Source organism: Montipora capricornis, chromosome 13 (genome assembly GCF_036669925.1).
Source record: "Montipora capricornis isolate CH-2021 chromosome 13, ASM3666992v2, whole genome shotgun sequence".
In the NCBI taxonomy this organism is placed as follows: domain Eukaryota; kingdom Metazoa; phylum Cnidaria; class Anthozoa; order Scleractinia; family Acroporidae; genus Montipora; species Montipora capricornis.
In genome coordinates this window covers 23,852,374-23,876,373 of record NC_090895.1, presented here as the reverse complement: position 1 = coordinate 23,876,373, position 24,000 = coordinate 23,852,374, and the positions used below count along the sequence as shown (strand labels likewise).

General features: G+C 39.8%; 1 protein-coding gene across 2 annotated transcripts in view; it reads left to right on the top strand.

Moving 5' to 3' along the window:
- LOC138030086 (fibroblast growth factor receptor 3-like) overlaps positions 1 to 24,000 on the top strand; it is a 73,301-nt gene that overhangs the window by 42,290 nt on the left and 7,011 nt on the right. For both annotated transcript variants that reach the window (XM_068877945.1, XM_068877942.1), the window contains 14 exons: positions 2,132 to 2,239; positions 3,444 to 3,562; positions 3,851 to 3,906; positions 4,317 to 4,456; positions 6,438 to 6,560; positions 10,406 to 10,421; positions 12,149 to 12,185; positions 18,475 to 18,772; positions 19,345 to 19,455; positions 19,826 to 20,016; positions 22,317 to 22,439; positions 22,715 to 22,785; positions 22,992 to 23,032; positions 23,137 to 23,233. In XM_068877945.1, coding sequence (XP_068734046.1) covers positions 2,132 to 2,239; positions 3,444 to 3,562; positions 3,851 to 3,906; positions 4,317 to 4,456; positions 6,438 to 6,560; positions 10,406 to 10,421; positions 12,149 to 12,185; positions 18,475 to 18,772; positions 19,345 to 19,455; positions 19,826 to 20,016; positions 22,317 to 22,439; positions 22,715 to 22,785; positions 22,992 to 23,032; positions 23,137 to 23,233 — 1,531 coding nt within the window. The remainder of the gene's footprint in view (positions 1 to 2,131; positions 2,240 to 3,443; positions 3,563 to 3,850; positions 3,907 to 4,316; positions 4,457 to 6,437; positions 6,561 to 10,405; positions 10,422 to 12,148; positions 12,186 to 18,474; positions 18,773 to 19,344; positions 19,456 to 19,825; positions 20,017 to 22,316; positions 22,440 to 22,714; positions 22,786 to 22,991; positions 23,033 to 23,136; positions 23,234 to 24,000) is intronic.

Below are 24,000 nucleotides of genomic sequence, written 5' to 3'. Positions count from 1 at the left end.
CACATACCTTTCCTCCAGCGAGGGTTAACTGTAGAGGTGAAAAGGCTCGTTCCTCTATGTAGGACATGACAAGATCTGCAATCACTACGCTGACTGGTGACCCTATAAAGCACAACCGAATACTTGCTGATAGTGCATACCCTCATAAGTGAAGTAGCCGTTGTCCAATACAAATTCGAACAAGTCTATAACTTGCGTCTCAGTGAGAGTTGTTGTTTCTTTCCACAAATTCACTGGAATCGAAGTCAAAAGTGACACCACATCAAAGGATACGAGTTCCTCATCATCAGCAACCCGTTGGCTACGCAAGAACTCAACGAACGCATTGTATCGGCTGACAACAAACAGCTAATGTCGATCATTTATAGCAGTATGACCAGCTATGTGTCAATCCACACCCACACAGATACAAACAAGCTAGTGATTGCCGGGGAATGGTCCCAACAGAGATACACAGAGGTGTTGTCATTTCCAGGGAAGACATTGCTACCTCTCACGTCGAAGCTGACAATATAGTTAAAAAAAGCCATCATTAAGAGCACCCTGTTACTATAATGGTTCTTTCCGACGATACAGACGCGTCCGATGCTCATGAGCTCCCCGATTCAGCAAAGGTCGCAAAGAGACATCAAGGCCACTGTGCACGAACACCAAGGTTTCATACCATGTTGTTACGTGTTGGAATAACGAAGAGATGTCCGCGAACAATTAAGGCATAAGTGAAAAGAACTCCCGAGTACGATGTAAGGCACTCAACAAAAGTATGACAACGAGCAGTTACCCTTTTTAACTGTTATTTAATTTGTTTCAGTGATCAAGTGTAATTGTGAAGGCGACAGCCGATGTTGAACTCAAAGGTTCTGCTGCAGTCGTTTCCATCGAATTGCCATGCCAGGGATGGCACTAGGATTTTTCAATCTGGGTCCTGGGACCCGCATGTTCGGCCAAATTGGGGTCCCAAGCATTTTTTGGGGGTCCCAAAATCTCGGTGACCCTCTGCGAGAAAAAGAGAGTAACCAACTTGGAATTAATATTGACGCATATGCATAGGACCGGCCGACAAAGGCTTTTTCTAGAGTCGTTACATTCATTCCTGGACAAGAACTCTGTTAATGAAAGAGCACCCTTTCCAAGGGTTTACGCATCACTGGTTTCCTCCCTTAGGAGCAACGAAGAGTGACGTCTTTTGCTATATATTTGCATTCAGTGACTTAAAGAGTACATTCCTCTGAAGAAGACCGCAGAAGGCGGTCGAAAATTTAGTTTTAACCTTTTTAGATGTTTTAAACCCCATTTCTTAGAACTTCAATTATGATCACAGATCGCTCCAACAGTTTTACAAACAACAGAATATACTGACAAATCAAAGCAAGTTGTGTGAGTTATTTAAGTCAGTGCCTTGCGTCCTGGGACGCATTAAAATTTCGATGATGCATTTTTTGGATTCTATTTGCGTAAAAATGCACGATTTCTGCGTTAACGCGATCCCTGCATGCACACTGTTCTGCAAATGCAATACCGGGAATGAGTGCCTCAACGAGTTAACTAATGCGGGAACCAAACGAGTACAAGCAGTGGACTGATACTAGAATAAGTAGCCAATGATATCTTCCTCAAACGCAAAAAGCCGCCTCCAGCCTTCAGTATAACAGTATTACAGTACCATTATCATGACATAATGAGCACGTGCTTCCACCGTTTTTTGAATACACTATTTCATGTTTTTGTTATACTTTTGTTGTTAGGTAATAACAATATGATCATTGAGCACGTCTAGTGCATCGAGGAGCAAAGAACAAACCAAATAAAAGGACAGAAAAAAGCAAACCAAAACAATAAAGAGCGCCCTCTTTTCTATATGCTCCCCACCCTCGCCTGACTTTTGAATGCAGAAACCTACCTGAGTGGTATCGTGCTGTGATTGACTTCCAAAGTAATTATCATCGAGCATTTAAAACATGCGATAGCCAAAAAGGCAAAACAGACCCATATCCTCTGTGTGTGGTGTTTGTCATTTTGCCTTATACCTCTAGAGTCATCTCATCTTCGTCTGCCATACTTTTTGCTTGCATTCCGACATTAGAAAATCTTTTAACACTTTAAAGATGCAGATACGTATTATATCCCACAGGAGGAAAATGTGAGGAACAATGCAACAATGGAACAAAATGCCGATATTTTGGAAAATACTTATGTCTCTGTGAAAAAGGAAAAAAAGGAGCTATGTGCACAACGAATGGTATGTAAACTGTTGATACCATTTGCCGAATAACTTTTCTTGAAGTAAATTAAATTTAGTAAGCCTTGTCATACGAGTGAATGAAAAACGTCAGAGCGAATTGAAAGTAAGTTGTTAAAAAATACCTCCAGCGAACAAATGCCATGGGAAGTGGATAGTGTTGTGTTGCCTCACGAAAGGCAGTTTTTTCTGTGCCTTCAAATTCTGGACTAGCGTTTCTCCCTAAATGAAATTTTATTTGACGAAAATGCAGAAATTGACGCTGTTTTGGTAACACATAGCTCTCGCAATGTTTTCCAGATTCAACTTTCAGACTTGGCGTGCATGTTCACTCCTTTTTTACAAGAATATTGTTTTTCCGGCCCAGGCTGAATGTAATTTTTTAAATTTTTCTGCCTTTTTTTAGGCTGAAAATATTCTTGCGTATTTCCGTTTTAGAATGTATTGGGGTATCAATTGCAGTAGTTTGGTGTCTTGAAGTAATTTTTGGAGCCAGACTGCAGCCAATAAAATTAATTATGAGAGGGTAATGTGAAGTGCTATTTTCTACCCATGTAAACCATGTGAGCGTGTTAGCCCTACTAATGGAAATGGGCCCACGCAAGGACAGAGAAAAACTCTGACCTGGGTGGGAATTGAACCTAGGACCTTCAGGTTAGATCACCGCTGCTCTGCCGACTGAGCTACTTGGTCAGACGGGAGGAAGTCGTGAGAGTTGAAGATCTCAAATTCACGGCAATGAATATGTACAAGTAAGAAGGGGTCTGTTGAAATATAAGTGCCACAAGGCCAACGTATATCGAAACGTAACCCTTCCTAGTAGCCAATAAAGCCTGAGATAACACACCTAACGTCTTGAAGAAATGTTATTTGCATGGAAGGTATGGGTAGTATTTTCTCTAGTGCCGTTTTTGTTTTTGTTTCTTTTGGCGATTTTTTCCCTTCAAAAAAAAAGGAAGAATTTTATACAGTTGAGTTAAGCATCGGGTATTCTTAAAATAGTGTTAACAGTTCGCAAATTTCAGTCTCAGTATTCTTATAAAGTAGACTTTTATAAAAAAAGAGTGTATGCCTCTAGAAAAAGTTGTGGAAGATTTCAGAAACTCGTCAGGTACTCCTATTTTTTTTTTTCCTGTGGAGCTGCAACTGTTAATGTATGTTACCTTTGTTTAAGGTAATTCCGTATTTTTTTTCTTTAAAACAGAGAATCTAGCGATGAGTTTCAAGACTGGATTTCAGTTCAGGAATGAAGACTTTAAACCTGAATACGAGGATCTTAAGAATCCAATAACAAAAACGTTCATCAATAGAATTGAAGAGACTGTAAGTTTTTTTCGGTTTGACTTGCTTATTTGTCGATACTAGTTCCTCTCTATGAAAAAGCTCTTTTGTTTTTCAAAGCCAAAACTTATTGACATGATTTTAAAAAGAAAGGGAGAACAAAACAATGTTTGCAAGAAAAGTCAATCGAATATCTTCTTCTTGTAAAAGTAAATAGTCCAAGACAAAGTTATCAATTTTGGTCCCTTGAAAAATTGTTTATACATACATGTATTCTTATGGAATATAGGCTCAAAATAATTGGATTAACAATCATCCTTACATTTACAGATCTTAAAGGTATTTAGGGGGTCCGGAATAACCTACGTAATGGTAACAAGGTTAAGGTGAGTTGTCGCTGATGTTACTGAGAACTTGAAGACGTGATTAGCGTCCATAAATGCTCATTCTTCATTGGTTTACAAAGTAAGAGAAGTCCTCAAATTGAAATTACATTTATGCTCTAATTGTAGAGCCTGAAGGGCATAATGCAACAAACCTTTATAATTAAGTAAAACCATCGACTCCATTTAAAGGATGATTGGGTCTTGAAATTGACCAAACTCAACATGGGATAAATGAGAGCCACGTTAAGGGCTCAGAGAGAATCGAGAGGGTTCAACCATTCGCAGCTGACAAATTTGCTATGTGAATTCGAGTTTTATCTCTTAAAAAGAGAATTGCTTCATGGTTCAAGTAAAGAGTCTCCAAATCTACCCCCGTTACTGTGTCTCAAGTTTAACTTTGGTTATTGTAGAAGTGGGAGTGTGATTGCCGATGTGGTGCTCATTTTTGATGTGCAAGTAGGGGAGAGTGAAGTAGAGGCTTTACTGAGAGACGTTACCAAAGATAGTGACTTTGAAGTATTCGAAGTAGTTGATAGGACAGTTATCCCAGGTGAGTTATGATTTCCTTCATTGTATAATAAAAGGAGAAGAAAGGAGGAGGGGCACAATATGCCAACCTCAACCTTTTCTAAGTGTGGGACTACACGAATCAAGTGCTCAGAGGCAGCCATCTATTTTTGTTTTATTAAGCTAGGAAAATCATCCAAAATTATTTTGAACATGAAAATGTGAGACTAAAATGGTCACAAGCAGAATATTTAAAAAGAAAGTAAATTTTAAAGAAATGGTCCGCCAAAATGTTATCACCTTGAAAATAATCGTTTACTTGGACAATCAAATTTCTTAGCAAGCGACTACCTCATATCCGTTACATCCCAAAATGCTGTGTAAATTCAAACGAAAACTGTCCGCACTGAACCATTAAGTTCATGTCAGCTGCCACCATAATTTACATATGGTTTTTCAACCGTTATAAAGAGACTTTTGTAACCTAAGAATTTTATTCAGTAACCGTCCATACTCGGAAACAGTTGTCGAAATTTGTTGTTTATTTAACCTGTGTAGCGGTGGCTTGTTGTGATAAGACTTATTTTCTTCCTGAGTAAGACGGAAACTTAATGAGAAACAACTTATGTCTTCGTCACGTTGGGAGGGATATTATAGTAAGGCAAATAAGCCGTGATCGAGTCGCCTATTTAAAATGATAAACTAGTGCTTTTGAAATATAACTCGTTTACCTAAATGGTAGAAATGTTGCTGAGGGAAAGGGAGATGTTAATAGGGCTTACAAAACTTGCACCCCAAAATTGGACCCCACTCTATAGAAAAGAAAGAAAACAATGGTTCTGGAGATTGTTTTAATAAGCGGTCAGTACTATGATTAATTGGTGTGACTGACTGAAACTACCTCATCATAGGAAATTAACACTTCATGAAATTAATGATAATTTTCGAAATTCGCGTTAATTTAATTAAGTCATGTTAATTTGTGTTAATGTTAATTTGAGTAGCGTGTTAATTTTCGCTACCATAACCTGTAACCCGTTCCAGGCATTCTTGACACCAACCGTTAGATTTTGTTTGCACACTTAATGTCACATCGGATCAGTCTTTCACATTAGTAAATCGTTTTCTGTACTTCAACTGCATTTTCGTCGTGTTGGCTTTCAGAAGAATAGTTAAGAGTCTGCTTTTTGAGTTTCGGTATCATGGACACTGCGAAGAACGTTCAAAGTGGCCAGGTTCCCTCGCGTAACCCATACGTTTAGGGACAATTGCAAGATCATTGCTTGTATTTTGGAGTTTTAGAGTTAATGTGAAAATAGATTTGTTCCTGTTCTCAACAAATTGCGTTTTATTTGTGGAGGTGTAGCGGACGCATTAGTATCCCATGTTTTGAATTTTTACCCGCTCTTTCGCGTTAATTTCCTGTAATGGGAAACAAATTTCCCTTCAAATCGCGTTTTTTTCACATGCGATAATTAACGCGAACTTTAATTTTCTATTATAAGGTATATACTTTGCCCTTGAGTAGACTATGAATCGTAAGTAAGTGCCACCTGTTTGATTAAAAAGGTTGTTAAAGTTGTGGTAAATTTAACATTAACTAGACATTGTTTCTCACTGCGTCGGCAAAAATCTTTATTGACACTTGCTAAAAGGGGCTTTCCCGTGACTAAAAGTATGTTACAACACATAACTCAGATTTATTAAGGTTCATACTTTCTAAAATTACTTTCTAAGACTACATGCATATGTCTGCGTGTAAGAGTTAAAGACAAATACACTTTATGACAAATTCGGAATGAATTACAAGTAATGACCAATTAACAAAGTAGGACATTCTGATATTGCAATACAAATTCAAGGTCAAAAGCTTTTTTAAGGCTGTAGATTCTTATGAATGCTATCCATGTATGAGGAAGTTTATCTTTGTGAGCATTCTTGCCATAAACAAAGACAGAAGCACAAGTTATCCAGTATGAAGTAGCTAATATGTGAATATGCTAATATGCTTTTTGCTTTCATAGAAGCTCCATTTGAACCTGAAGGAAACAGCAAAAACGACGTTATATATGCATCATTAGTCATTGGACTCTTGGTACTGATACTGGTTACAGTTGTCGTTTGCTTCATTAGAAAACGAAAAATACGTAAGTCAACATAAAGCTTAATATCATTATTATGTACAATTAAACTCATTTTTGCTGGTCCGCCGGACAAATGTCCTTGGAGCGGGTTACAGCTACATGTAGTAACCAAGAGTCACAAGGTTCTGGCCATCTCTCGAATCTAAAGAACTCTTCGTAGTATCTTTGCAGTTCCAAGTAATGCGGTCTTCTGCACGTGCCTATACCTATATTCTGAAGCGACTTATTCAAGCCTTTTTCACTAGCGACAGAGTTAGAGTCGGTGTCGTAATCAGAAGCGCAGAGCGATACGATGTAGTGAAAATCAAACTGTCGGAGTCCAATTCCGTCGGGCTTATGACTCCGCTTACGACTCCGATCTTTGATTTTCACTTGGTCATAAGCGCTCTTACGACTCGACTACGACTCCGACTCCGACTCCGTCGCTAGTGAAAACGAGCCTTTAGGGGTTGCTCCAAAAGCTCCTACAACAACCATTATTACCTCCACTTTTTGCGTGGCCCTTATTCAAACCCTTCCATGTATCGCACGCTTGAGATCTTGATATTTTTCATTTTTTTCTCTTTCCTTTGAGTTTATTATTATTATTATCAATATTAGTTAACAACAAAGAGATGCTGGTTTTCCTGTGCATCGGGGTCCATGATGGAGCAGTCAACGGTCTCAGGCATACGTACACAGGCTCACATAGGTCACGCGGTCTCAGCGTAGCGGCTATTTGGAACCACGTTGGGAAGAGCGTTGCGCGGTCTTTTGATTTTCTTTAAGCGGTTGTTTTTCAGGTAAGTGCTTTCTTATTTTTCTGCTTCCCTCCGACGACGAATCATGTCTCGATCGACGAACTGCCCATTTCTTCGCCGACTACAACACCGTCAACAACCACTTCGCCGAGCGCGTCGCTACGTGTCTGAGCGGGGATACGCTGGTCCAGGCCATGTCTCAAGCCCTATCGGATTGTTTACCGCGGCGATTCAGGTTTAGTCTCAAAGTGTAGCGTCGAACACAAGTCACGCAGTCAGCTATTCGTTCAGCTCATCCACATCGGCGTCACTTCCTCAAACTCCAGGCCACCAACAACAGCACCCAGCCGCCTCTACAGGTAACATCTATGTTCCCTGTTTCCTTTCCACCTTTTGCACTTATTCAAACCCGATTTTTGGCCTCCCATCCCTAGCTTCTTCAGCGTGTTCCCAGTCAACGAGAATTGGGGGCGCTGTCGCCTCGTCTTTTCAAGCCATTTCTAATTCGACCCCGCTCGTTGAAAGAGATTTCGTCATTGGGTCCCGGATACTCCCCCATTCCCAACAATCTCGTGAGCAAGATTACTAGCTGCCAATTCGTCGAACTCGCAGACCTTCTTCCAGATAATCTCAAGATTAATGAGACTGAAACTCAAACGTTCTTGGACGGGAAACTAGTTGTCGCTCCTGCCCGCAGACGAATGATCGAAATTCAGGATATTCTCACCTGGGTCAAAGCATTCACCATCTACTCGCTTGGTCTCTGTGCCTCCCAGCCATTGAGATGGACAGATCTGTCACAGTATAAGTTATTAATAATCCAGACGTCAAAAAAATTTCCCTGACGAGCATGGAAACAATATGATACAGCCTTTCGAAAAGAGGCGGCAGCCTCCAGTCTAATGGATTGGTCCAAGATGAACCACGACCTGTACATTTTTCATACTTTGGTCCCAAGCAACACCTCTTCTGCATCAGGTTCTCGTCAGCTCAGAGTATCCTCATCCCTTCCCAGTCAGGACCACAATCCCAATTCATCCCAGTTTTGCCATTCCTGGAACTCAGAGCAATGTCGTTGGCCTTTTGGCCGTTGTCGGTTTCGCCATGCCTGTGAGGTTTGCACCGAAGGCAAGCCTTTCCTTACCAGTCTACATAGGAGGGAACGTCGGTCTCGGTCACCCACCCACAGCAGAAAAAAACCGCCAGCGGCGGTGACCCCCAGCTCTCCTCATCATTTGATTCTGTACACAGTTCTAGTGGCTTTGGTTCCCAAGCCGTGGTTTCTCGTTCCAGTTTGTTACGTTCCAGTTCAAGTTCCAGTTGTGGGCACCCATCGCCCAGTTGGCCCTGTCTGTGTTTTTCCTCGTTCACAAATGCCTATGGTAGTGGGCCATTGTTCAGTTATTTGTTTACAGACGATTTGGGTTCCATTCCTGCAGTCAACAATTTCGACATGCCGTCTCCCCACTTTTTTCCGGGACGGCATGGTCATACCATCCATCATTACCTCGATTAGATAATGGAACGAAGGTTTTAAGACTGTAGATTACTGTCAGAAACTTGATGACTCTTTTAGTTATTTCGTTAACTCTTTGTTCTTTCTCTTATTTATTTGTAAGTTGTTTTCATTGCCACCTCTGTGAGTTATTTTGGTGATCTTTGGTTAAAAAGGGTTGACAGGCCTACACGACTTTCCTTGTACGTGGTATGGTTTCTGTTGCCTTTGTCATAATTTTGCTCTCTTGAGTACAAATTTGAATGGACGCCTCTCTTAGGCGGTTCCTGTAGTATTCATTTAGCAATGGTTTTTGCCCTTTGAGGCTTTACATTTGAACCTCTATACTGCTGTGTGATACGTTTTCTTCCAAGAAAATAGTTGGTCTCGAAAGTAATGTTTTTAGTTTCTTGGTGTTGATTTTCTCAGCAGTAATGTGAATGTGACCTTATGGCGTCTCGCTTTTGCGCCAATTTAATTCTAGGCTCGACCGATATATTCATCGGCGGTAGAAGCAAGTGATCTTCTGGTCTTAAATATTTGACCCGGGCCCGGGTTCATTTTGTTTTTGAACGCCTGTTACATTGTGCCATGTATCAGTGAGGTAGCTGGCTTCATATTCTGCTTTTCGTAGCAGATCGTTGTGCTCTTTGGAGGCGTTGTTTTTTTTTTATTCTTTCACGCGTTCTTCTGACTTCTTCAGCGTGTTTTGGTTTGTGGCCATGGTCAGTAGCTGTCCTCCTTGAACCTCTGGAGTTAATTCGTTCTCGTCGATGCTCTTTTGATATTTGATGTCGATGTCTTTAGGTCGCTTCTTTGTCGAGGCATTAAGATAACCCGACTCTAGATGGAAGTTCTCTGACATATTATTTGGTCAGGCAAGACCGCGGTTTCGATCCTATCATGTGGATCTCATCAGTTGCCGATAGCTTGATTTAAGGTGAAGAGCTTTGTCTGCAAAAACCATTTGTGTTTGTCTCTATTTGTACTCGATGGAAGGATCGAACTTGCTAAGTTCTGATTGGCTATAGAATTCGATCCATATGAGCGTAGCTTGATGTTGTGTTTCTTTAGAAGGCTGAAACCGGTATTTTCCTTTCTGTATGCTGTTTTCAAGGAGAAGAGTGCTATGTTTCTTTAACGCTTATGTATTTAAACTGTTGCTCAGAGAGTGAGCTTAGGTTTCTTCTTGCCTAAGCGTAAAACATTGTACCCTGTTCAAATAATGACAGCCGGATTTTTACGGGTGAATAATATTTTATTACTAAAAAACGGTAACAAAGAAGTGTGACATATTTTATTTTGAACAGCCTGTCTTTCTTCCGGTGTTCACGTACATGTATAGTCCTTTCATAGTCCTGACATTTTCTCTGAGAGCCCGCTTAATCGGGACACCCGGATAATACGGACACTTTGGCCCGTCCCCTTGGTGTCCGTATTAACCGCGTTCCACTGTATTTTCAAAGGTCCTGAATTATTGAACCTCAATCATTTTCAGATAAAATATATTGGTTTTACTTCTGTGTCTTCGATTCTTAAAGACCTCTGTTGACTTTCATTGACTTTTTTTTTCGTTTCCTTGTTTTCTTTTCCTTTTTTTTTTTTTTCTTTAGGTGGACAAAGAGATCGGTAAGACGTCTTTGATTTCTTGGTGAAACACAGAGTTAATATGAGAATGATTTACACATATGAAATGAAATGTTTATGTCACCCATTGGGAACTCGGAAAAATCCGAGCCCCAGATTGGATTCAAACCCAATGTGGGTCTTTGACTCGAGCTGCATCACGCAGCTACAGAGTCAAATAACGACTGACAGCATAGCTCATAATTGCATTGCGCAGTCACCTTTAAGCATATGTGACTTGCAGCCAACCAACCACCCAAGTGAGCGAATGTGTGAATGATTTACACCTATGAAATGAAACTTTAATGGAATCCATTGGGAACTCGGAAAATCCAAGCCCCAGATGGGATTCGAACCCACGTCCGTGATCTAGTCGGATGCTCTAACCACTGAGCTACTGGAGGCTAGGACTCTTGGACTCTGTAGCTGCGTGATCTAGCTCGAGCTAAAGGCCCACATTTCACCCTTGCTTACCATGGAGTCTCCAGTAGCTTAGTGGTTAGAGCATCCGACTAGATCACGGAGGGTCGTGGGTTCGAATCCCAGACAATTTACGTTACAGATTCGAACTGTGGCCAGAAACCAGGCAAATACTGTTGCAAAATTATAGGTACCATTGCCGCTGTTTCTTGGGCGGTCGAGATGTTTTCGGCGTTTCAATCCAAATAACTTCATGGGGCTGCCAGAAAATCGCAATGAATGATTTTTCTCACACTCAATTGGCTTACCTTTTTGGTTGTTTTAAAAGACCATCAAAACTATGGGAAAGGAATGTAGGTCCAATGTGAGCAGCCATTTGTTTTGGGGGAGCGTTGCATGACACCCTGAAAGAGGGCTGCGAAGGAGCATACTCCTACACAATTGGCCCCACAATACTAGTTTTTGGCAACTAGGCCTTTCAGATGTTGTTCTTTCAAAATATCCCAAGAAATCCCATAATTAAGAATGTATATATTTTTTTGTGGCATCACCACTCTGATTGACATTTCATTGAAATTGTGCAAGGAGAATTTATGTACCGACCACTCTTGGGACTGAAAAGGTTAATTAAGTCAATAGGTGGGCTCTGTGGCTTTCATGGCACTAAACTCCTCGATATTTCTGTTCTTCAAATTCAATTGTGACTCTACCACAAGCAATTAGACACTCGATGGCTAAGAATGTAAGTTGTAAGAAAAATGTTCTTCCCATGACTGCTTTTACCACTGCTATTGCTGTCGTGTTTTTTTTTATAATTCGAAAACTCTTATCGGCCCTATGAAAGTTTGTAACTAAACCTTTACCTGTAACTGTGATCAAGTGCTTGACAATAAAATCAAAATAGAGTACCTAAATATCCCCTTTTTGGCTGTTTGTAACTGCTACCCGAATCAATTACTGAATTAATAAAAACATTTATAAAAGAAACAGTTTCAGTAATAACTAATGCATAGGCAATTAACAGATTATCAACTGCTCAATAATAATAAATGAATTATTTATTAGATTATGAAATAACATGTTGAAGGTGTTATTTCTGCTTTAAACGCAGCAATAAATAGTATTGTGAGCAACTTCACAGGAAAGGAGTAGTGCGATATAATTTGGACTTTGGACTTTGCGGTTTGTAATTTGGAATAGTATGGCAAAAGCAATAGCAAATGCATTTTAAGCAGTATTTGCAATAGTTTTTTGAGGACAGTTAAGCAAGAATTATATGATGATGTAGTAATTGTCTATTTTTCTTTCAGACGAGCAGAGAGTTGGGCTGTAGAATCATCTCATTTTGTAAGTTCATTAGGCAAATACCTTCAAATAGGACAATTAAAATTCGATTTGATTTTTACGAATAACTGTTTTTGCACCGTTAACAGAAATTGTAGTCGAACGTCTCCCTACGGACACCTCTCTAATACGGACAGCTTCCTATGTCCCTAAAAAAGTCTCACATACATTCTCTTTTAAAAAAAACCTCTATAATACGGACCCTCTCTAATACGGATAACGGACACTAAATCTTGAGAGAGCAAGGTCATATAAACTTGACGACCAACACTCCGGTGATCCAGTATTGATATATACTTTTGTGAATGATTTTATGACTACACAAATATCCACGCTTTATTTGCTCATCTTCAACTGGAGTTTTGAAAATTGAAATAGAATACCATGACATATGTGACCAAATCGAAAAAAAAAGGAAAGTGTTGTGAGGCTAAGCCTTACAAAAGAAATTACTGTACCAGTAACCGATTAAATAAAATGTATATATGAAACATTTTCTATGATCACTTACAGTAACAATTATTACAAATCAAAGGCGTAATTGTCACGTTGTCCATAAAATACATGCATCGTCCGGTCACTTCATTACCCTATTTACTGTTCACTGTTACTTTTTAACTGTGGAAAGATGTTCTTCAGAATTGTACTTTTAGTATTACTCTTTTAGGTGCAGCATTGGGTTGTAGTTCCTTTCGTTTGAAATCACTGATTCGTATAAAGTATGTACTGTAACAGGTGTACAATGTATCTGAATACCGTACGTTAGTCAGTTTAGATACACTGGGCCTATTTTTAGTTACTGAACACTTAAAACTGTCCTTGGAGTCTTGAAAATGATGTCATTGTGGTGTCCTCTGTAATATGGACATCTCTCTGATGTGGACACTTTGGTCTGTCCCTTTGATGTATGTATGTGGAGGGGCATACTGGAAAAATACAATTAAATTAATTTACATTGTACTGCGTGATACATTATATCGTACCATACATTTATCGTACCCGATGATGCTATATTGTAAACGGTGTGCAGTGATTTCGTCCCGGAGAGGCCATTATACTGTTTTCAATGCTGCTATATCATACCCGACAATGCTATACTGTAAGCGGTGTGCTGTGATTTCGCACCGGAGAGGCCATTATATTGTTTCCGATGCTGTTATATCGTAGCCGATGATTTTATATTGTAAGCGGTGTGCTGTGATTTTGCACCGGAGAGGCCATTATATTGTTCCCGATGATGCTATATCGTACCAGATGATGCTATATTGTAAGCGGTGTGCTGTGATTTCGTACCGGAGAGGCCATTATATTGTTCCCGATGCTGCTATATCGTACCCGATGATGCTATATTGTAAGCGGTGTGCTGTGATTTCGCACCGGAGAGGCCATTATATTGTTCCAGATGCTGCTATATCATACCCGGCGATGCTATATTAGGGACCTTTAGATTTGGAGGACGAGGACGACTACGGTTACAAGATTTCCGTTCTTAGCTCGTGCACTTTGAAAAATGTCCACATCCAAACCTTATGGTGTATGCTCTGTACGGAAAACTAGTACTTGTAGTCGCCCTCGTACTCCGATCTAAGGTCTCTGTTGTGATGCATTGAAACCGAGAGAGGGTGGGTGCTAAGACAGAAACAAACAAAATAGCGGCCTCGTGAAAATCACTGAGCATGGTTTGGCATTGGATTTTTGCACCAGCGCTTTGTGCTAAAACAGTTGGTCGACTAAGGGTGTGCGATATTACAATTTACTAGTCGATAAAGAACTCCGGTGGAAATATGAAGCTGCATTAAAGAACGAAAACGTCAACTGGACAAAGCAGGTGATTTGCTTCGCTCGCAAGGTCATGCACAGGAGAGAGGCTATCCCCGTATGACATTCCTGATGTTGTCGCTATTATTTTCTTTAACAAACGAGCGTATTGATAATGAACTAGGGATCTGTGCGGAAATCCTGCAAATACTTCACCTGACACTCAAAATAAGACATTGATTTGCCAAAATAAAGATTGTAGAAATGGAAAAGCTCCAACAAGAGATGAAAATCGAACAAGAGTAAATCGAGGTTGCGAGAGATTCTTTTGAGAAAAAACACCAAAAAAAAAGAGATTCATCTACATCTCTACATGTTCCAGCACCCTGCTTAGGTGACCTCATACATCAGAAGCCTTTTTAGATACATCACGCCAAGCCCACCACTTCTGCTGGAGAGAATAGGACAGCCACAACACCCAAGGACTCCATCCCCTACTCTTCTCAAATGTTGTGTGGGTTCTTTTACGTTCCAACAGCAGCACTTTTTCTTCAGTCATTTTAAGAATCTGAGTGTTAATCAGATCTGGCATCATTAGAACCTGCAACCTCTCACATGACAGCCCGATCCTCAACCAACTGAGCCACTGGTGCGTGGAGAACAGAACTCCGAATTTGTACTTATGGCACCTTAAGAGGAATTCGTTGACATGTATGGACTCACTGTGACTGAATTTGACTGTCTCTTTGCATGCCTGATTCCGTTTTTACATCTCCATTGTGTATCCTGAACATGCTCAAGTCAAATCATAAGCTTATTAACCAGAGCACACAGAACGCCTTGCTATGCTTACTGCAGCAAGTTGCCATTACGGCTCAGTTATTGGGTGGAAGTCCTTATACTGTTTCAAGTGTGAAAGTGTTCCGCCTAAGGTTTGTGTACATGCAGGATATGCTGACTGTAGAATTCTTGGGGACACTACAGAGTCCTGGATTTCCCAATCAAAGAATTTTGAGCTGAATAACCTTACCCTTAGTCACTTTCCACTCGGGGTGCCCTGTGCAAGCACTCTGATGCTCAGATGGACAAGTCACTGCACAACTGAATGTACTACACTTTTGCCCAAGAGGGAAGATTAATTGCTAAAGGTTTCTCAGTAAGTGATCAATGGCATGAAAAGGGATTACTTTACAACAGGCCACCTATGAAGTGATGAAACTGATACAAATCTAAATTTTGATTCTTCAACTCTTTGCATTTACAGTGAAAATGTGATTGGCAGAATTCATGACTAGCCAATCCTGAACGAATGCTGCCCTATGGGAAGAGCTGACCTGCTTTGACCAAGAGGCGTATTGGTCCTAAAGAAGCACAAGACAGAGATGGCTAGTCTCAATGCTACACCTAAGTGCTTCTGCATGCTTTAACAATGTTATCAGATACTGATGTTAAAAAAGAAAGGACCCTGGGACAAGTTTATTTGTCACAATGGTTTAGAAACCATTTTTGCAATGGATCGATTTCCAGCTGAGTTGATATTACCTTTCATTACTTTTTTGGCTTCTTCCTTTACCCACGATCTCAGTGGCCTCATTCTCTGAATGTCTGGCACCTTGCCAACATTCAGTTTCCCTAGTACTTTTAGAAGCTTGTTTTCCTCATTAGGCTATTCACTTATACAACTTTCAGTGATCAGAGATCCGGGATGGTTTTTGTTACAGTTATGAGCAAACTATTTTTCTCTGTTAGCTAATCCGAAACATATTGTTTCTTTCAGCAATTTGTTATTTGTTTGTTATTTGTTATTTGTTTTGTGTGTTTAAGTGTGCTGTTTGTATGTGTTTCTTGTCTTTAGTACCCTACCTAAATTCTAAGAATCTGATGTAATCAGGTAAGGATGGCTGTCTAACATACTTAAGTGCTGTTTCATGTTAAATCATTGTCACATTGTTCCCCCATGAAGGACTGAGTGCCAGTTGATCCTCAGCAATTTTTAACTTTTGTTAACCTTTATTTACAAACAAATCATAATTATACAAACAAGACCATGGTGGCCTCCAGTTAGCATTGCTATTTTAAGCAAGCCACTTACACTGCGATATTATTACTGGCTCTCACTGCAAAATAAACAAACAGCTGGGGCTTCCATTACTGTCCATTACTGTGCTGGAGTTAAAATTATTAATGTTGTTATCCTAGGTCAACAAAGGAGCATGCCAAACGTCACCTCTCTTTGCTGGAGAAACCTGATGGTTTCAGAACTTTCCTGTCATACAGACAACACATTGTGTAGTTGTGATCTAGGCAAGTTTGTTCTAGACTGTAATTATTGTCATAATGCAGGTGCCCAAAAAGTCCAGAATTCACATCAAATTTTTGAGCTGCAAGCTAGTACACATGGTTCTCGATATCTATACCAGTTACCAGTTTTCTATATTCCTTTCCCAAACTTGGAGATTTCCCATTTCTACAATCTTTTCAGATAGAAGTTTATTTTGGGAAATCAATCTCTTATTTCGAGTCTCAAGTGAAGCATTTGGCAAGATTTCGCACAGGTCCCTACTTCATGATTTCTTTCAAGAAAACAATAGCGACAACATTAGGAATGTCATCGGGAGATAGCGTCTCTCCTCTGCTTCGTCCTGTGAGCGGAGGAAATCACCTGCTTTGTCCAGTTGACGTTTTTATTCTTTAATACAGCTTCACGTTTCCACCGGTGGTTCTCTATCGAAGAAGAAGGTGAAATGAAGGTGACGGGGATCATACTTCCCGCTGCAACAAGCAGGTGAAATTCCCTTTAGAATACCCCTGCTCTTCAAAGATCAGAGATCAACAAACAAACTACGCGAGCAACTTAGTGATCTAAGCCGAAAGATAATACCGAAGCACATCCTATCTTGACAAGCTGCAAGATCAAAGATGAGCTTAAAGCTAAGGAACTTAAACCTCCAATTGTCAATCAGCAAAACATATATTTCTGTAAGTGTGATATGTGTGATGCAGATTGTGTCGGCCGACACCTACATCAACGTGTGGAGGAACACAAACGCTCGGTAATAGGCAACCATGCAAGGGAATAACGTGGAAACGAGCCACATGAAATCGCGAAGAGCATTAGGATCCTGAAGAAGTGCTCGAACAAGTTCGATTGCTTGATTTTTGAAATGTTTCTTATTCGGGACGTTAAGCCAAAATTAAACAAACAGAGTGATTCCATCTGCGCAAAGCTGTTTGCTTAACACTTGTAATAGTTTTCATTCTCTTCACCTCTTATTTGCACTGCATTTTCGCATTCTTTTATTTTTCAATTAAAGCTATGATCCTTGCCGTTATGGACGCAATTTTAGCAATTGCGTAGAGAAGCCCAAAAAATTCGTGGCTTCTATGGGGCTTTAACCCGCGACCTCGCGATACCGGTGCGACCCTCCAACCAACTGAGCTATGAAGCCACTGACGTTGGGAGCTGGTCATTTGTGGGTTCTAATTTTACCGTGAGGAATAAATCAATGAACGAAATGGTATACGGAATTAATCATGTACTAAACTGTGGAAATGGAATTAAGTAAAGCTATGATCCTCGCAGTTATGGATTTTAGCAATTGCGTAGATCTTAGCTTCCTCTTCTTATTGTTCGTATGTAAATACTTAGCTATTTACCTTTTAGTCCATTGTTTGTTTCTGTCTTAGCGCCCAACCTCTCTCGGTTTTAATACATCTCAATATAGCATCACTGGGTACAATATAACAGCATCGGGAACAATGTAATGGCCTCTTGGGTACGACATCACTGTACACCGTTTACAATATAGCATCATTAGGTACGATGAATCTATGGTACGATATAATACATCACGCAGTACAATACAAATTAACTCAATTGTATTTTTGTCCAGTATGCCCCACCATATCCGTATTAGAGAGGTTCGACTGTACATCACAAACAATAAAGATTTTAGTTAATTTCGAAGGGAAAGGCAAAGGGAAAGGCAAAGGTGGTTATTCAATAGGCTACTATCAAAAATACCATACTACTCTTTGTTTGTCTCTCCAAATTTTGCATAAGCATTGTTTTTTTTTCTCTTGGGACTATTGTATGTCTATTTGTGATAGTGGTGATATCCATAGGTGCCACATCATATCCTTTCTCTTACGGTCTTGTGTTGTGCAGTTTCAGACGACTATGGCACTCTTTGTGAAACGAGCAAGCTAACCGGCTCGGCGTTGAGGAGGAATGGTTACCGCACATTTTTTTCCTTTCTGACAAAACTTTTCAAAAATCATGCAATTTGTTACTACCTTTGAAAGGAATCATAAAAACAATCTTTCCAAAAAATGCTGAGTAAATTTGAGCAAGAGGCGCTTCAAATGAGAGTCTTTTAATGGTTGATTGGCTTAGCTGCAGAATACCATGTAGGCCATTCCAAAAATTACTGTATATAAATGTGTCTCACCTTGCAGCAGATATGCTGGGTCAATAATGACACATGTGATTTTTCAGCAACCAGTAAGCTGATGCCGTTCTTTCATATCACAGAACTCAGGCACGGAAATTGAAACGGAAAATGAAAACAGCAGTCATACAGATTCCCAACCTCCCTACATGGAATTGAGAGAAGTACCAAATTCACAGGGTAGGATGGAGGAACTTTACTCAGAAATACATGAATATGCTCCGCTCCATCCTAACACTCGATCCTGGGAGGTTTCAAGACAAAGCGTAGTTATTGATAAAATGATTGGCCAGGGATCATTTGGACAAGTTGCACAAGGAAGAGCTTCACAACTACCATGGATGGAAGGAACAGTAACCGTAGCTATAAAGATGCTCAAAGGTGCCATTTATTTATAGCCCCTCCTTACTAAATTCGCCAGAAAGCTTACTGAGTTTCAGTAAGTTCTGTCTTTCGATAGAACCTGATCGACCTTCTACCAACAGTACAATTGACGAATGGAAAGGTGACTTCCCTCAACAAGGGCATCCCTCAACCAGACGGGAGCTGGGTTGAAGGGATATCTTTCCATATTAGGGTGACATATAGACCTTTTTCGCTTCTACATTTTGTTTTCCCAATACAGATCACGTGATAATACTCAGGAGGTTTTGTCCTTTGTTTTGTTCATTAAGAAGAATTCATGCAAGCATGAGTATGTCTGCATGCATTCTTTTTAATGAGCAAAACAAAGGACCAAACCTCTTGAGTATTATCACATCACCTGTATTGGGAAAACAAAATGTACAAGCGAAAAAGGTCTATTTGCCCTAGGTCAAGAGATAATTTAAAAAAGTGGTTCTTTATAAGGAGCACAAAAATGCCAAATAAGGCCTGACTTTTTCATAAAAATTCAGATAACTGTCCTGTTGCACCTACTCAAATGTATCATTTGTCGTTTTTGAAACGTGCAGCGAACGCTCAAGAGATGGAAAAGAAGGACTTACTGTCAGAACTCGAAGTGATGAAGACGCTGAAGCCTCATCCTCATGTTATCAAGTTACTGGGTTGTGTCACTATGTCTGGTAACAGTGATTTATACACTTCTTTAATTATCGTAGAAATGTTCACTTTCACCATGCTGACACCCTCCACTAAAATCAAGTAGAAGACTGTTTTTCTCTAAATAGAAGTTTTCTATTCAAAGCATATTCTCCTTTTTTTTTTTTTTAATCCTTAAAATTGTTATTTCCTAAGTTAATACGTTTTTCAACGAGTCAGGCTTGCATTGAATTCTGAGCTAGCTATAAAATGACCCCAGTTAGTGTTTTTTTCTGCATTGTTATAAATCCATGGTATACATTATGAAAATCGTTCCATTGGCATTGAGGCACACTGCGGGTAGCTTTTGGATTATTTTAATTCTAAATATCTTTGAATGTTCTTACCTTAAAGATCCCATACTTGTTATCATTGAATATGTCCCGTATGGTGATCTCCTGGGCTACCTGAGAAAGAGCCGCAGATTAAATGACACTTACTTCCAAGACGCGGATGTTAAACCGGAAACAAATCTGAGTTCATTGCAGTTAATGAAGATCTCCTGGCAAATAGCTGACGGCATGAGTTACTTGTCTTCAAGAAATGTGAGTAATCATTCCTCTCCCCTGAGTCTGCTTTTCTTTTGGTCAGCGCCAAGAACACAGACCTTAATCCGTTATTTCATTATTTTGCTAAGGAGGTTGTCTTCATAGATTTGTAAAAGAATCGACAACCGCTCACAAAGGCATTCAAATACATTTCTCCCGTACTTAAGGGAATAAGCAAAGAGTGACACCGGACTTTGTAGCGCAGGAACAAGCCTAGTGAACCCCTTTTTAGAGGGGTACTGTCATGATAAATTTGCTGTTTTTAGGTCAAAGCTGGGTAAAAATCTAAATTAGTACTTCAGCTCACTTGTACAACATTCCGGACAGCCCACTGACAAGATATAAAATTATTTATAGCACAAAGTGCTATTCGTACTTAATTTTGGACGACTTTCTTCGGACGCCATCTCCAAATTCAATCCATTTCCATCCTCTCCATCCATGGATGCAAATAACAAAGTATAGCTTCAGTGCACTTCAATAATTGTTGTTATTGGCAACAAAACTATACCAATATTTTTTGGTCTTGATTGATGCAATGACGTATTTTAGTAGAAATTTGACTCAAATAGCGTGACACTACCCCTTTTAAGTACATGTTTATAATCTCCTTGACAAATAACAATAGTGTGGAAAGTGTCATCCGAAACCTATGACAAGTTCTGAGAAAATCCACCCTTGAACAGGAATCAAACTTCGAACTAATGACCATGTGATTCCGCAGCACAGCTCTACCATCTTAGCTATCAAGCCATGTGGAAACTGGTTTGCGTCTCTGTACTTTATCCTGTGAACATGAGGTGATTGAATGACTGGGAAATGGATGAAGTAGAGGATATCACGTGGCCACGCAGGAATACAAATCTTATCTTCTTGTGCTGATAGTATCTCTCAACGGTGAGCGTATCAAACGAATTCAAGATACTAGTAACACGAGAAGATAAAATTCGTATCCCTAAGTGGCCATGCAAGGTTCTCTTTGTTATATAAATACTGATGAACTCCCTAAATTAAAAACGTCTGTTTTATTCATTTTCAATATGATGAAAAAGTGTTCAACCGCTAAAAACAGTCATGTTGTGTAACACGAAACTACAATAAGCGACAAAAATAGTTGAGACACAAAACTGGGAAGACAACAATTACGGAAAAAATCACCTTAACGTTACATTCTCCACTTGCACTCCCCCCTCCTCCCCCGCTTCCCCACTTCAATGTTGGTAACGAAAAAAGGAAGAGTTGTCGATAAGAAAACAACATTGTTTGGGGGGGGGGGGAGGGGGAGGGTTTAGATGGAAAGACTTTGGGGGAGGGATTTGTCCCAGATTCCTTAAAAGGGAAAGTGTCTCAACCCTTTTGGCGCTTATTGTAGATATGAAAGTTACGATAAACAAATTTGATTATGTCAAATTGAGTCATAAAAGGTGTAAGTATTTTGCCATGAAGTGGAAGCTCGCTTTTTATTGGCTAATAGTGTTAGTTACCATGACTACACCTGTATCCTCACATGTGAAAAATGAAATAATAGTTCACTGTGTGCGGTGAAGATATGATGTTTTAGAGAAAGGAAAATCTTAGTATTCCATTATTCAGTACCTATATATGTAATAAAGCGATAGATCTTGTGAAGCTGTCATATTCGCAGTTTTAGACGCAATTTTAGCAATTGCATAAAGAAGCCTGAAAACGTTCAGGACTTCAACAGGGTTTGAACTAACCGGATTTTGAACATTGCGATGCCGTTGCGACACTCTAACCAACTGAGCTACGAAGCCATTGATGTTGGGGGCTGGTCCTTTGTGGGTTCAAATGGCCCCGTGATGATGAATCAGTGAGTGATATATGAAATGAATCATATATTTAACTGCGGATATGAATTCAAGTGAAGCTATGATCGTCACATTTATATAGCTCATATAAGGGAGTACCACCGAAGTTGCAAAGAAAGGCTTATCCATGACCATATGATTGCACGTGGCTTGATAGCTCGATTTTTCAGATCAGTGCAGCGTATTGCATTTTTTCCTTTCATTCAACAGCCCGCTAGGAACCGTATCTTACTTAGTGGATACTATGTAAATTACATTGATTGTCTAAACCGATACTAGCAGAACATAACAAGTCCCATTGGTACTAGGCCAGCCTTGCAGAATCTTATGATGCTGATTTCTTGACTCTGTTTGTCGTCAAGTCATTTAAACGCATCTATTTAATTGTCTTTTTTGCAGAGCGAATTTTTCCTTCCTCAAAGTTTAAATAACTATTTGCTTTATTTAAATAAGGTATTTTCTTGATAGATCGTTCATCGAGACCTGGCTGCTCGAAATGTTCTGGTCGGAGAAAGAGAAACATGTAAAGTGACAGACTTTGGAATGGCCAGGGACGTTCACTCGGAAAATGTTTATGAAAGGAAGACAGAGGTGCGAATCCATAGCAATCTATATGAATAAAACCTATTAGAAAGGTCTCGCATAAGAATAAAATTAAGCACTTAAATATTCTAAAGTCCAAATGTCATGCTGCGTGGTAATATATAGCTCTAATAAATGTCAAGATAAGTAGCCAAGAAAAGGGAAGAATAACTGCCTATGTGCTGCTTTATTAACTTCATTTTCCTAGTAGTACGAAAATCATTACATGAGTGTTCCATGAGAATCCAATCAACTGAAAGTTCATTTTGTGTCTGGGTTCGTAGGGGCGAATCCCACTGAAGTGGACAGCTTATGAAGCTGTGATGTATGGTCGTTATACAACGAAGAGTGATGTGTAAGTAGCCATCAATGTAGTATATTTTTCAGTGGCGTTCCGTTGTGTAACTCTGTTTAGTCGTATGACTTTATTAACCAATATAAAACAATGCCTGAATCACGCCAGCGTTTTTCCTTTGCTAAGCATCACAGTCTAACAAGAAGTGATCACAAGGACTGAGTACATGAACTCTTTTATTAACTGACATCTTTTATAATTTGCAGCTGGAGTTTTGGAGTGGTACTTTACGAAATCTTTACCATTGGTAGGTGACTCTTGCTTTTCACAGTACTGAGCTTTCTGAAGTGTTAAACGGTTTCCAAATGACAGTTTTCCTGAAAGATGTATGTTATTTCTCCTTTAATTAAGGTGGATCACCTTATCCACAGACAAGTGGGCGAAAGGTTATGGAGTTACTCGGTGAGGGCTACCGGATGCCGAAACCGAATCATGTGGCGGAAATGTTGTAAGTTGAAATTATGCTACGATCGCTTACTGTCCTTTTCATGATGATGATCATGACCATAATTGCAAAATGATGACGATATCAATGATGACTATGAGTAGATAAGTTAAGCTGGGACCCTTACGATAACCTGTGTGGTAAGGTCCATAGGGGGGGCACTATCCCCACCCCCTTAAGAAAGCTTGCCATACAGGCTAGTCGTCGAAATGCATTACATTATCCCAAGTCGTTCAGCATGGGATGTTTTTGAACAAAATTGGTTTGAACGATGTGGACCTTTTCGGAGAAAATTGAAAATTTATTGCCAGTTGCTAACGTTCTCCACATAGCCTCGAATTTTCTCATATCAGGTCGTTGTCAGCACGAAAAAGGCGAAGAAATGTATCAAAATGTAAGACGCACGTGCTGGGCGTGCAGAGGCATTGTGTGGTGGTGATACTGCCTTAATCTATCCTGATGCTTTCAACGTATCTAAAATTGACGCTGTTGAGAAAATCGCATTCGAGTTCTCGGAATGGAAAGTTGTGATACCATCTTCACACCACTTACGCATCATCATTGTTTACAGACCTCCATACTCTGACAATCACAAAGTTCCCTCCAGTACTTTCTTCAACGAATTCTCCGAATATCTAGAATCCGTTGTTCTATGTAGCGAGCAATTAATTATCGTTGGAGATTTTAATTTTCACATCGACGTACAAAATGACAATGACGCTCAGAAGGTTACTTACAGGCGTCTCAAAGCTATTAATAGGGAGCTTACG